The sequence below is a fragment of the Fringilla coelebs genome (genome assembly GCF_963513975.1).
Source record: "Fringilla coelebs genome assembly, chromosome: Z".
Taxonomy (NCBI): domain Eukaryota; kingdom Metazoa; phylum Chordata; class Aves; order Passeriformes; family Fringillidae; genus Fringilla; species Fringilla coelebs.
This window is the reverse complement of record NC_140031.1, coordinates 83,546,933-83,559,661: the sequence shown is the minus strand read 5'-3', so window position 1 is coordinate 83,559,661 and position 12,729 is coordinate 83,546,933. Positions and strand designations below refer to the sequence as shown.

Below are 12,729 nucleotides of genomic sequence, written 5' to 3'. Positions count from 1 at the left end.
TTCCCCCATCAATATTCACACTGAACACAGGCCTGGGCCGATGTAAACAGCACCAGTTGGGTGTCAGGTGACAAAACGGTGCCTCAGACCCCTGCCTTGGGTCCCTTTCTTACCCAGGTGACTGCCACCCTACTCAGTGGCCATCTGAGCTTGCCCCCAGGCACAGCCCTCACCCCACTGAGCAGAGCAGAGCAGGAGCTTTGCTCGCAGCAAACACACAGGGTCATTCCCAGAAAGGTCCTCCAACTCACAAACAGGGGAATGGATGGAGAAGAAGCCAAGGCTGGCAGAAGAACCTGCCCAGGACACCCTCATCACCCTCACCTGTCCTAGGACACCCTCATCCCCCGTGGGGCTCCAGCCGCCGCGGTCAGCCCCAGCCGCTCCCAGGCACCAGTGCCCCAGGAAAACGGTGAAGGAAGCTGCTTTTCTCACCAACAGCCCCGAACAGCCCGTGCTACTAGAGACAGAGCCACGGTGACAGGGCTCCCCTGAGCGCCCCACCCCGAGCCACGCCGCCTCACCTGTTAATGGAGCTGACGCTGGGCACGGTGTCGTTGTCACACACTCGCTCAGCAAGGAGTCTGTCCCTGATCTCCCAGGCAAACATGGTGGGATTTTGGCGCTTGTACTCTGCAATTTTTTCAACGACTTTGGGTGTGGCGACCTTTGGTTTTGATCCTCCAATCACTCCAGGTTTAATACTCCCGGTTTCATAATACCTGGGACAACACCAAAACAAGGCTTTGGTTATCACACAGACAGAGAACATGCTCTGAGATTTATAGAGAACATCATTCCAAGGTAACCAAACCCCAGCAAATCCTGAGATACATCTTCACTTTCACATACACATTTCCTGCCTGCGTGGTTCTTTATCACCTAATAGATTAACTTATAGTAATTGGAATTGGGCCTCAGGATACAATATATATTTTTCTGTAATAGCAAGACAAAAGAAACAACGCAAGATTAAAGGGCATGCTGAGATCCAAAATTAACTGAAAATGTGTGTTATTAATCAGCAGTACTGGCAATAATAGAAACAAATCACACCAAAGACCACTTTTTGCAGTGGACTCTTTTGTAGCAAATTACTGTTTTTACAGAAATGCTGTCATTAATATCCACAGCTTGTTATGATTCAAAGTGAAATGAAGGCTAGATATTGTATTTTCTTTGCACCTCCGGAGTAAATACGCCAGCATATCTTTTTCCTGTTTTATGATTTTAATATGCATATTATGGTTTAATAGTTCATATTTTTCAAAATGCATTGTTTTCATCATTATGTTCTCAGTAGTTTCAATAACAAATTTTGAGGGAAAGGGAGCTGCTCATGCTCCAGAGGGGTCCAGCTGAGGCAGGGTTGGTTTCTGTGACCAGCCCTTCCTTAGGCACAGCATCTTCCCCACCACCAGTGTCTCTGCTGACGCCATGCCCCCAGGAAAGGTGGAGAATGAGATCCCTGAAGCAACATAAATCTGACCAATTTTCCACGTGTACATCACACAAGATCCACTTCTTTTGGTAGCTTTGCCATGGCACATGGCAGCTGAGATCCCTGGCCCTGCCAGCCTCTCCCTCTAGCGCAGCCTTGAGCAGGCTGTGAGGAGCAGAGCCACATCTCCCGTGCCAAGGGCCAGAACGGAGACCGAGAGTGAGACTCTGCTCCTCCGTGCTGCAGTCAGGGCTCTCACAGCCCTGAACTTACTGCATCTTGTGAATTTTCACATGACCAGATGAAAAATAAACCCCAACTCATAAGCTGCCCCCCGGCTGCCCCAATCCTGCACCCCCTTTCACACGCAGCAGCGTCTCACCCAGGCGCCCACCGAGCTGCGCTTGCAGCAGCTCAATCACAACTGCTCACTGCTCCGTGCCCCCATTCCTAGCTCAGAAAAAACTCACCAGCAGGAAGATAAGACTGCTTATTAATGTATTTTCCCTGCAATTATCTGACATAACCATTATACAAAAAAAAAGAAAAAATTTTCCCATCTTTTGAGCCTGAGCAAAGCACAAACAGTCTGCAACAGCCAAAGTCTGCCTCCCTGCCTCCCTGAAACATGCAATCATGTTCATCAAATTTTTGCCTGGCTACCTGTTCTCAGTGTTTCTGGGAGAGCTCTGTGTGCAGGGCCTAAAGTTCCTTTAAAGAGACTGACACCAAGTTGTTCATACATGTTCTCAGATACTTGGTGTGCAAATGTTGACTCAGGGCTACCAGCCTCCATGAGCCATTTATGCCATATCAATAATGGCAAATGTTGAGTGTTAGAGATGGATTAACCCTCCTTCTGCCCCTAAAGGCTGCGAGCTTTAAGGCAGAGGGGAAAAATTTAGTTGCCCTTGCGCTTCCATGAGGACATGACAAAACAACGGCAAACATGGCCCATAAACCTTCTAAAATCTTGCACTTGTAGCCTCAGGACCTCGAGGCTGAGTTTGCTGGCCCCACTTCTTTGAGGAGGATGTAGAACACAGCCAGGCAACACTACAGATGCTACCAGACAACAAGTCACAATTTTATCAGATCTGGTCAAAATTGTGGATTTCACAAATGTTTCTTAGTGCTTTCTTGCAACAGGGTCAGTGCCCTGCAGTCCGGGACAGCCTGGCCAAGGGGAGCACTCCCAACAGGACAGGATGCTCTGCCTGTGCAGACCAGCCACAGCTTTCCCATGGCTGGTCCCACCTAGGAAAGCCAGAGAGGGCCCTTGCCACCAGAGTGCTGCAGCTGTGATGAGCCCAGCAGGGGACAAGGCTCTGGTTCTTCAGACCAGCCAGACCTGCCTCTCCGAGTGTCTGAGCTCTGCACACCTGCCTGCTGTCAAGGCTCAGGGCCAGCCCAGGCACAGAGGAGCCCAAGGAAGGTGCAGCAGTGAGCCCAGATCCCTCCCTGCACTCGGGGGGAGGACATCACCCTGGGGACACCTGGGGACAGTCCTCACCTGCCCAGCCACAGACATCCCCTCCTCTCCCCAGCAATGAATCTGGGTGCAGTCATGCTGTATTGCATTAAATTACACAGTCACAAAGCCTGCAGCTGCATGGCTCCAGCATTTCTGACTCCCATCTCCATTTTAAAGGCAGGGATTGCTGCAGCCAGCGCTATTCCACGTGCATCAGGTCTGGGCTTTTTGCTCCAGAGTTGCAAAGGCAGGTGTAGGGTGGGCACCCCCATAGCCCCCTCCTCTGAGGGTTAAGAGCTTCACTTGCCCTGCAACATCTGGTTACCTGCCTCTGGATGGACTTTTAAAACTGCATCTAGTACTGAAAATTCTGATAATAAAATTCCAAATGCAAGGATTTATCATAAGGACTCCCACTTTTCACACACATGCACACATACAAGAAAACATATACACACAGAGATGCAATTACAGAGACATTTTACCCACTGTAATTATTAGTTAAGAAAATAATGAGCTATGAAATTCCAATTTATTGTTGACAACTTTAATGACAGAGCTCTGGAACCTCACTCTGAGCTCCATAGTGCAAACGTACCTAACAGCAGACCTAACTGACAAAAGTAAAACCACCAGACTTTTGCCTGGTGGATAAATAAATTGTCTGTTTCCAAGAACTGGAAAAAAAATTTTAAATAAAAATAGTAAAATGCTAAACAATGAAATTAGCTGTGAAATCCCAACAAACAACTCAGTAATCAACTTTTCCAGATGATAAAGAAAAACACTTTGTAAAAAAAAAAAAAATCCCCTTAATATAACTTGCCCAAGTCTGTAAGAATACCTGGGGTTCAAAACCATTTGAAAATGGTAATTTACACAAATTAGGATTAGGTTTGCACAGAAGTTTAAGAAATCAAAAAGGAAAAAAGCAATCATGGCATTTTTTACCTGAATCTACACCAAATTTTAAACAGCAATCAGGAAATAATATTAATTCAGAGTTTAATATCCTGTTGCCATAACATTTGGAGCAGCTCTTGGCTGAACAGACAGCTACTTCCAAAGTAGCCAAAATATCTTTAGGATGGTTACTGGTTACTCATGGTGTTCTGTGCTCTCTTTATCCAATAGAATACTGGAAAAAGATGTTTGATTATAAACAGTGGGAGAGATTGCAGAAAAGCTTGCATGAATGCATGTGCCACAATATTGATGAAATACATAATGATAATATTGTTTAAAAGGAGTTCTACTCAGGAAGCAAAACAAGTAATTTCCACAACTTCTACTTTTTTCACATTTTGCTGAATATGACTCCCAGATTTCCCTTCCTGTTCAGAGCAGACAGGTGCAGGACATACACTATATACTGTAAATACTCATGGCATTCTGCACTTTGCATACGAATTAGAAGCTGCAGCAGGAGCTAACAAGACCTACGGATACTTGCTGTTCCTTTCCACATCAGACACACAAACACGACTCCTCGGGACGTCGCTCCCTCACTGGACTGTCCCCGCCTGTTTGCAGCCTCTAGCTCTGGGCTGACACCGACACTTTTGACGGACACGGAAGGATTCGCCGTCCCCTTTACCTGCCGAGTATTTTGCTGACACAGCCGTGGCTGACGCGGAGCTGCCGGGAGATGTCACACGGCCGGACCCCTTGGTGGGCGAGCTCCACGATCCTTTGGCGAACGACATCTGGGAGAGGGCGGCCGTTGACAAAAACACCCCCCAGCTGATTCACGCCTCCATGTCCTGAAACACACGCGGAGGGGGAGAAGGGCAGGACAAGAGCTGTGAGAGAGTTTCACTCGCCTCGGCAGGGCAGAACCTCCGCCCGCAGAACCGCCTCCCCAGAAGCGCTCCGATTTCCCCGGGAGGAGCAGGGAGGTGACCTCACCGCCGCACTGACACTCGCTGTGAGGAGGGAGGACCCTCCTGCCCGAGGGGGAAACGGCCACGAGGAACCCCTCAGTCACGGCCGGCACCCCGGCGGCGGAGCATCCTCCTCCCGGAGCCGCGCTAGCGCAGCCACAACTGCGGGGCAGGCCCGGAGCTGTCCCGGGGAGCGGAGGCTTCTCGGAGCGATAAATGAGGCTGGGGGATCACTCAGCCCACATACTGCCTCTGCCTAAGCATAGAAAGATACCTGGAATTAAACACGCTGTGTTTTGGTTTGGTTTTCCCCAGATGCCTTGAATTAATCAAGTGGGGGAAGGGGAAAAGAGAGAAAGAAAGAGAAAAAAAGGGAGAGGAGAGAGACAGAAAGACAAGAAAGAAAGACAGAAAGACAAGAAAGAAAGACAGAAAGACAAGAAAGACAGAAAGACAAGACAGAAAGACAGAAAGAAAGACAGAAAGACAGACAGAAAGAAAGAGACAGAAAGAAAGAAAGACAGAAAGAAAGAAGAGAGAAAGAAAAGAAAGAGATTCTGCTCCAAGCATTTACAGCTGTTCTGGCTGATATTATGGTCCCACAAATAAAACATGAACACTTGGGCAAGCCTAGTGTATGACTGCTTTTTGAGCAGATTTTCACTGTTCACGTTTGGCAAAGTGAATTATATATCTGAGGGGGGTACAAGACCCACTTGGGGGAATAGCAGTAAGCTGTGTAAACCCCATGAACACACATTAATCCCCCGCACTAGAAGGTAATATAATTAACCCTTATGTTGTTATTCATCCAACTACTCATATTACAGAGGGACAGAGAAGCTAAAAGCAAGCCATAGAGATAGTACAAATGCCAATTCTGGAACAAAAGTAATACAGAAAATGTCTCTGTTTAAGCAGGATTGGAACTGTACTGACTAGGCTAGCGAGCCAAATGCCTCAGTGTTTAAAAAAATTTATACAGAGCTATTTTTATTTTAATCGTGTTGTTTCGCTATCGATAAACTGCTGCCAAACTTCGCAAACACGTTTTAACATTGTAAGGACACAACGAACCCGCATGAAATAGGTGATGTTAAACGCTGTGGCGAGCAGACAGGAGCCTGCTGTGCCTTCAGCGGAGCGGGAGAGGCAGACTCTGCCAGCGGCCCACGCTTCTCTGCCGGGAGCACACACCGGCGCTGGGACCCTGCCCGGGTGGATGCCCGGGACACCGAGACTCGGTGTGGAACAGCTCCGCGGCGGAGGGAAACGGGACCTGCCCGGAATGAGACCTCGGCTCCGCAGGGCTCTAAGTGAGAGGAATCGCGCAGAGTTTGAGTGGGAAGATCCTGGGGTGGTTGTGGTCGGGGAGGGGGGGAAGGAGAGGAAGGAGAGGCAGGAGAGGCAGGCAGGCAGGAAGGAAGGAAGGAAGGAAATAAATTAAAGAAAAATAAAAAGAAACAAAAAGAAAAAAACAGGAAGAAAAGGGTAGAGAAGGCATCACTAAGACATGCCTCCCTCAGGGAAGGGGCCAACTCTACCCCTGAAGCCCATCCCCAGTCCCCGGAGGCTGGGGGGAACCGAGCCTGCCCAGCCGGGGAGCACCGACCCTCCAGGCGCCGGAAACAAAGGCTGGGGCCACGGCCGTCCCTTCCTCCAAACCTGCCACAGCCCTAGGCAGCGGCACCGGCGCCGAGCCCGGCTCCTGCCCACTGGGGCCTCCCGGCCGGGGTCGCGCTCCCCGGCAGCTGCGGACCGGGGGCCCCGTCGGGCCGGGGGCTGCGGGAGCGGTGGGGGTATCGAGCACCGTCCGCGCCTCGGTGCGGGGATGAGGCAGCCGCCCCTGCCCTCCGCAGGGAGGGAGGAACGGGTAGAGACTCGGGGGCTATTTCGGGGGGGGGGGGGGGGGGCCCGATGAGGGGTCCGCGGGCCTAACCCAGAGCCATAGTGCAGCCGGGGCGGGCGGGGAGCGAGTGGAAGCGAAGGGCGACCGTCCTGGGGACCCGCCGACACGGGTCGGGGCCGCTCGGACCGTGCCCAGCCTGCCTCGTCGTCCTCGCGTACCCCGGACGGAGGCGGCCAGCGGCTCTGCCCACGCGGGACGAGGAAGCAGCGGGGACCGCGTCGGCGCCAGAAGGGACCGAAATGTCGCTCCGGAGCGCCCCGGCCCCGGCCACCGTTCCCTGTGGCCGTGCTGCCACCTCGCTCCTCCCGCTGCCGCCGGCTCCCCGTCCTCCTCCGCCTTTCTGCATGGGGGTCCCGACCCCACGTCCACCCTCGCGCCCCCGAGGAGCCGCGGGTCCGGAGATCGTTTGGCAGCAAATGACCTCGGAGGTTTCCCGGCCGCCGTCAGGACCGGAAAAAAGGCACCGGCGTTTTGGTTTTATTCCTTCTGTTCGCCCAGAAATTCCTGAGGACGACATGGATTTTCCGCAGCCGCGAATGACGGCAGAGGCGCCGCTGAAACCCGCCGCGGCTGCTCCCGCCCGAGCTGTCCGGCCCCGCGCGGGGAGACCGTGCTCCCGTGGGCTCCCGTGGGCTGCGTGTCCGCTCGTCCCCCGGGGCAAGGGGCGCTCCGACGGCGGAGCGCTCCGCACTCGCCCCCCATCCCGCCCCGCACCGCGCGCTTCCCGACTTCAAAGTTCCCCTCCGAAAAAAAGTGATTTGGTTTAATTCCGGGAGAGAAATAAATAAACGCGGAGGTCGAGGGCTTCATTGCCGCGAGAGGAAAAGTCCGCTTCCACGGGGGCGGAAGAGCCCATCACCGGCCTGCGTCCCAGCTCCGCACAACCCCAGAAATGGAGCGGCGGGAAGAGGGATGGGAAATCGGCAGATGAACGGGGAGCGCGGAAAGGACAAGGGAGAGAGGGAGGGAATCTCCAGCTCCGGAGCTCGGTGGTTTATTTTGCAAACAAATTTCTTTGAGCCGAAAGGCAGGCTGCGGTGCACCGGGAAATGAGATTAGTTCTACGTTAAATTCCCTCGCAATCTCTCGCCGTAATGCAGCGTTTAACTCGCCGTGAGAGAAAATGTCATTTCACATAACACTGTGCTAATGGATAAGTCTTCTCCGACCTCTCAAGCACAACAAATCTCGGGCGAACCCATCGCGCACGACCTGTTAACTTCACCGGCTGCCCGCTCCGCCGCCCCACGCCGCGATCGTGACGCCATTCTTCGGGGTTTAAAAAGACAAAAATCTTTCCTCCAGCCTCGCTCCTCGCGTTTCGCATTAGTTCAGTTTGTTCGGGGCTTTGGGAGGGGCTGCTGTTTGTTTGTTTAGGGGTTTTAGTTGTTGAGGGGTTTTTTTGTTTGTTTGGTTGGGGTTTTTTTTTTTCTTTATTTCCAATTAACGAATTTCAAAATGTTGAAAAAGAGAAAGAATACCGCGGAGCAAACTTTTCCGTTCGTCGGAAATACCTGGCGGCTTTTTTCCGGATATTTGATTTAGGGAGAGAAATAAGCCTATGCACACATCCATGTAACATCTGTGTATTCATCCATGTACACCAGCGCGCGTTCATATGTACTGATGGCTGTGTATACGTCTAGAGACGCGTTTATACATCCATCCGTACAGACACACACGCGCGGTGACATCGGCTCTTTCTCCACGGGAAGCAGCCCCCGCGCCGGCCGCTCCCGCAGCACCCCTCCGCCGGCCGGCCGTCCCTGGCACCCCGATCTTGCCGGGGGGGACGGCGTCGGCGGGCGGCCCGGCACGGCCGCGGACGGAGACGATCGCGCGGAGCCCGTCGCGGCCGCTCAGACAAGTTGAAGGGCAGGCACTTACTGTGCATCGCTGCGAACGGGTCGTGCTTACAGTGTATTTCCATCGGAGCGGTCCGGGGCCGGGCGACCTCGCCGAGCTGATCTCGATTCGCCGGCGACGTTCGGGTTTCGGGCTGAGGGAGCGAGCCCGCGAAAAAGGACGGAGACCGACCAGAACCGAACGAACAAATTTAAAAAACCAAACAAACACATAAAAAAAACCCAGCAATAACAAAAAGAAACCAAAAAAAAAAAAAAAAAAAAACCCCAAACCGAACAAACAAAACCAAAAAAAAAAAAAAAGAAAAGGAAAAAAAAAAGGAAAAAAAGCAAAAGACAACCAAAAAGGGGTGAAAAATAAAATAGAACAAAATCCCTCAAAAAGCGAAGAGTCCTGCCGCGTGACGGGTCGCGGTATCCAAGAGCGCCGGCCGAACGCGGCTCCCGAGCCGCTCGCAGCCTCCGGAGGCTCCGTCGGGGGGCCGCGGAGCGGCCGCCCCGGGCTGAGCCCCTGGCCTCAGCCGCTCCGCGGGCGGCTGCCGATGCGCAGCACCCACCGCCGGGTTCCGGGACGTTACTGGGCGCGGAGAGGGGCGAGCGCCTCTGTCCGGCGGACCGGAGCCCAGCGCTGCCCGCCCGACGGCTCTTTGTGCTGGCGGTGCCGGCGGCTGCGCGGCGGCGGCCGAGGCGGGCGGCGGCGGGGGCGGGCGCCCCGTCCGCGGGGCTCGGTCCCGGGGCGGCGGCGCGCTCCGCCTGTGCCGCCCCCCGCCGCGCCGCTCGCAGCAACTCGCGGCGCCGGGCGGGGCGGCGGCGGTGAGCGAGGGGAGCGGCGGGGGAAGGTGTGCGAGAGGGCGGGGAGCGGAATGGGGGCCGGGCTCGCCGCGGCCCCGCGGGACCGGGCCGCCCCGTCAGCGGCCGCCGTCCGACCTGGGGCGCCGGCGCGGCGCGACCATCGCTGCCCGCCCGCCGGGGCCGCGGCGCCCCCTCCCCTCTCTCTCTCTCTCTCCGTCCCTCCCCTCCGCCCGCCGTCGGCCGCCGGGGCGGCGGCGCCTGGCTGGCTCGGGCGGTGCGCCCGGCGCGCTGCCGGCCGGCGGCGGGCGGCGGGGGTTGTGGCGGGCGGCGGGGGCGGGGCGGGGCCGGGCGGGGCGGGGCCGGGCGCGGCGGGGGGGCCCTCGGGGCTGCCCCGGGACCGGCCCCGCCCCGCGGTCCGCGCGGCCCGCGCAGCGCGCGCGGAGGGGGCGGCGGGCGGCGCTTCAGCACCGCGCGGGCGGACAGCGGCGGGGGCGGGGCCCGCCCGTCACTCAACGCCGCGGCCAATCGCAAAGTTAACCTGACGGCGTCCCGCATTGGCCGCCGAGCGCCGGCGCTGCCTATTGGCGGGTTGCGAGCCAATAAAGCGCGGGGGCGTGGCCGCGGGGGCGCAGCCACTCGTGACCGAGCCGTGGGTGGGTCTCGCCGGGGCTGCGGGCCCCGGGACCCCCGACGGCCCGGCCCGGCCCGGCCCCGCCCGGCCCCCGCGGCCTCCGCCGGCCCGACGTCGCTTCCCCGGGGCCGTTGGTCTCCCCGACGCCCGGACGGCGCGTGTCGCGACCGTGGGTCCCAGCACCCGCGGGAGCCCGGGCCGAGGCCGCGATCAGGGTGGTTCTCGGTGGTTCGCGCCGTGGCTGGGCGGCGCCGCGCCCGGCAGCGCCGGGCTCCCCACTCAGGCCGCCCCGCGGCGGTGCTGCCCCGGCCGAGCCCCTGTCGGAGGCCCGGGCAGTCTGCCTCGCCTCACGAGTGACCCTGGTGGCGTGGCACAGCCCGCCGCACCGGTGACCTGCCCTCGGCCCCGCCGTCCGCATGTTCTGCCACGGGGATCTTTGTGGGGACGGGGCTGCGGGAGAGCTTAACCCGAGCCGGGGCGAGCCCTTCCTGCCCCGCTGAACCTTTTAGGCCACGGCGGCAGCGGGGCCGTGCCCCGGCCCGTCCTTGGGCAGCGCGGGGCCGGCGTCCGCTGCGGACGGGCGGGCGCGGGCCGAGTTTTCGTTGAAGTCGAAACTGCGGGGCGCGGCCGAGGGGCAGCGCGGAGCCGGCGCGTAGAGTCCGGCCGAAGCACGGCGAGGGCCGAGCCCCGCGCAGCCCCGCAGCCCAGCCCCGTCCGTCGCGCGGCTCTCCCTGCTGCCGCTCGGCTCCTCGGCCCGGGGCGGCCGTCGGGGATGGCGGGCAGGCTGGGCCCGGGTTGCAGCGTCGCGCTGCGCCGAGGGGACCAGCGGGCAGGCAATACCGGCTCACATCCTGCCCGGCCTCCGTCCCTGCCGTGACTCCCCCCGTCCTCCTCCTGCTTCTCGCCCACCCGGTACTGAGGTGAAGACCCTTCGGCCCAGCTCTCTATAGGGGCCAAAGGCGCAGAGGCTTTGAAGCGCCTTGTCACGGGGCCCCGGCCCGTCCTCGTCATCCTGCCCGGCCCAGGCAGCGCTGACGGTGCTGCTGCCCCTGCGGCCACCCCCGCTCCCGGCCGCCTCCGCCGCGCCATGAAATGCTTTATCGATTAAACGATTATTCAGGCGATTTAACTAATAAAAGGCCCCATCGATCGCTTCGAAATTGCATTCCGCCACCGAGCCGCCAGGCCGCCTCCGCGCCCTCCACCGCCCGCGCCGCCGCCGCGCTACTCGCGGGGACGCCGCGACGGGGCTCCCGCAGCCTCTCGCCACTCCCCGGTGCCTGTCCCACTGCCCGCTTGGCCGCAGCCGCGGGACAAACGGACACCAGAGTGCCTTTCCACGGCTGGCGGAGCTCTCGGCAGCCCGCCGCGCCGCCGCGACGGCCTCGCGGGGAGCCGGTCCCACCCCGCCCGCTCTGCCCCGCGTCCCCGCTCACGTCGGCGCCCCCCTTGTCCGCGGAGCCGCCGGGCTCCCCGCAGCCCCTGGCCCGAGTCCCACCTGTGCGGCCGGCTCGGGGTGTCGCGTAGGTTTTCTCCAGCTCCATTCTGGCTCTTCAGGACTTGGGGAAACGGAGGCAAGAAAAAGTTTCTACGTCGTATTGCAACCTCTTCCTTTTCCCTCTTTCTTTTCTTTTTATTGTTTTGTGTTCTTTCCTCTTTTCTTGTATTTTCCGTTTTTCTTTTCCTCCTTTCTGTTTTCTTGTCTTTTCTTGTCTTCTTTATTTTCTTTTTTTTCCCCTTCTTTCTTTTCTTTATTTTCCTTCTTTATTTTTTCTCTTTTTTCCTCTTTTTTTTTTTTTTTTTTTTTTTGTGAGGGGCTCTCTCAGGTTGGAATAATTCAACTCTTCCGCTCCCCGCCGAGCTTTTGCAGCTGATCACTGAGCTGAAACTAAACGTTTTAGGTGGAAAAAAGCCTCTGAAGGAACCGTGAAATGATTAAGAAACTAAAGAGCTCCTCGCCATGTGAGATCATGTCCTGTTCTCTAAAACATCACAAGATGTCCCCAGACGCAGCCAAAACCCAGGAAAACTCTGACATGTTCTGTAGCAGGAATCAAAGTTTGCTCGCAGCCGGCCGCCCCCCGAGCGCTCCGCACCCCCGGCAGCGGCGGCGGCACCTGCCCGTTCTGCCTCCGCTGCCCCAACCTGTCACCAACTTTTCAGCAGACCGACTTCCCCTTCCCGGGCCGGGGTGACGCTGCCGCCCCCGGGGCTGCGCTCCCCGCCGGGCCGGGCCGGGCCGGGCCGCCCCAGGGGCGGGACAGGGAGCCGTCTGCGGGAGAGACCCCCGCATCCCTCCGGGCCTGCCCTGCCCTTTCCAGCCCCGCGCCCCTCGACGAGGGACAGGCCCTGGACTGCGGCGGGGACCGGAGAACAGCGGCCCAGTGGAAGCGCGGGGACCGTGGGCAGGATTTTCCCAGCCCGGGGGGCTTCACTCGGGTTTCCTCCCCCCGTACCTCCCATCCACGTGGCGGATGCAGACCCACGGCCGCGAGTGAGGGTGGGGAGATTAAAGGGAAAAAAATCACGCAGCTTCGACCGCTCCAGGTCGAACCAGTTTTATTGATTTATTTTTCAGCAAAACGACTGTGAGGGAAAGCGGGAAATAGTGGCCTGTCCCAAAGGCCAAAACAAATTTCGGCTCCAAGCCCGGCGGGCAGTCCCGCTTCTCGCGCCCACCGGCGCCTGCAGCCACGCACCCGAGCCCATCTCCCACGGAATCGATCCGCTGGCG

The 12,729-nt window shown here is 57.8% G+C and overlaps 1 protein-coding gene across 9 annotated transcripts in view; it reads right to left on the bottom strand.

The window, feature by feature from the left end:
• Window positions 1-11,539, bottom strand: part of PAX5 (paired box 5) — a gene marked incomplete at both ends in the record, with an annotated part of 126,920 nt that extends 115,381 nt beyond the window's left edge. For 7 of the 9 annotated variants that reach the window (XM_084224615.1, XM_084224616.1, XM_084224617.1 and 4 more), the window contains 3 exons: window positions 525-722; window positions 4,513-4,678; window positions 11,494-11,539. In XM_084224615.1, the coding sequence (XP_084080741.1) occupies window positions 525-722; window positions 4,513-4,678; window positions 11,494-11,539 (410 nt within the window). Of the gene's footprint in view, window positions 1-524; window positions 723-4,512; window positions 4,679-8,594; window positions 9,171-11,493 lie in introns of those variants that run through there. The other 2 variants (XM_084224619.1, XM_084224623.1) reach the window with 2 other exon arrangements.
• Window positions 11,540-12,729: the final 1,190 nt, after the last annotated feature.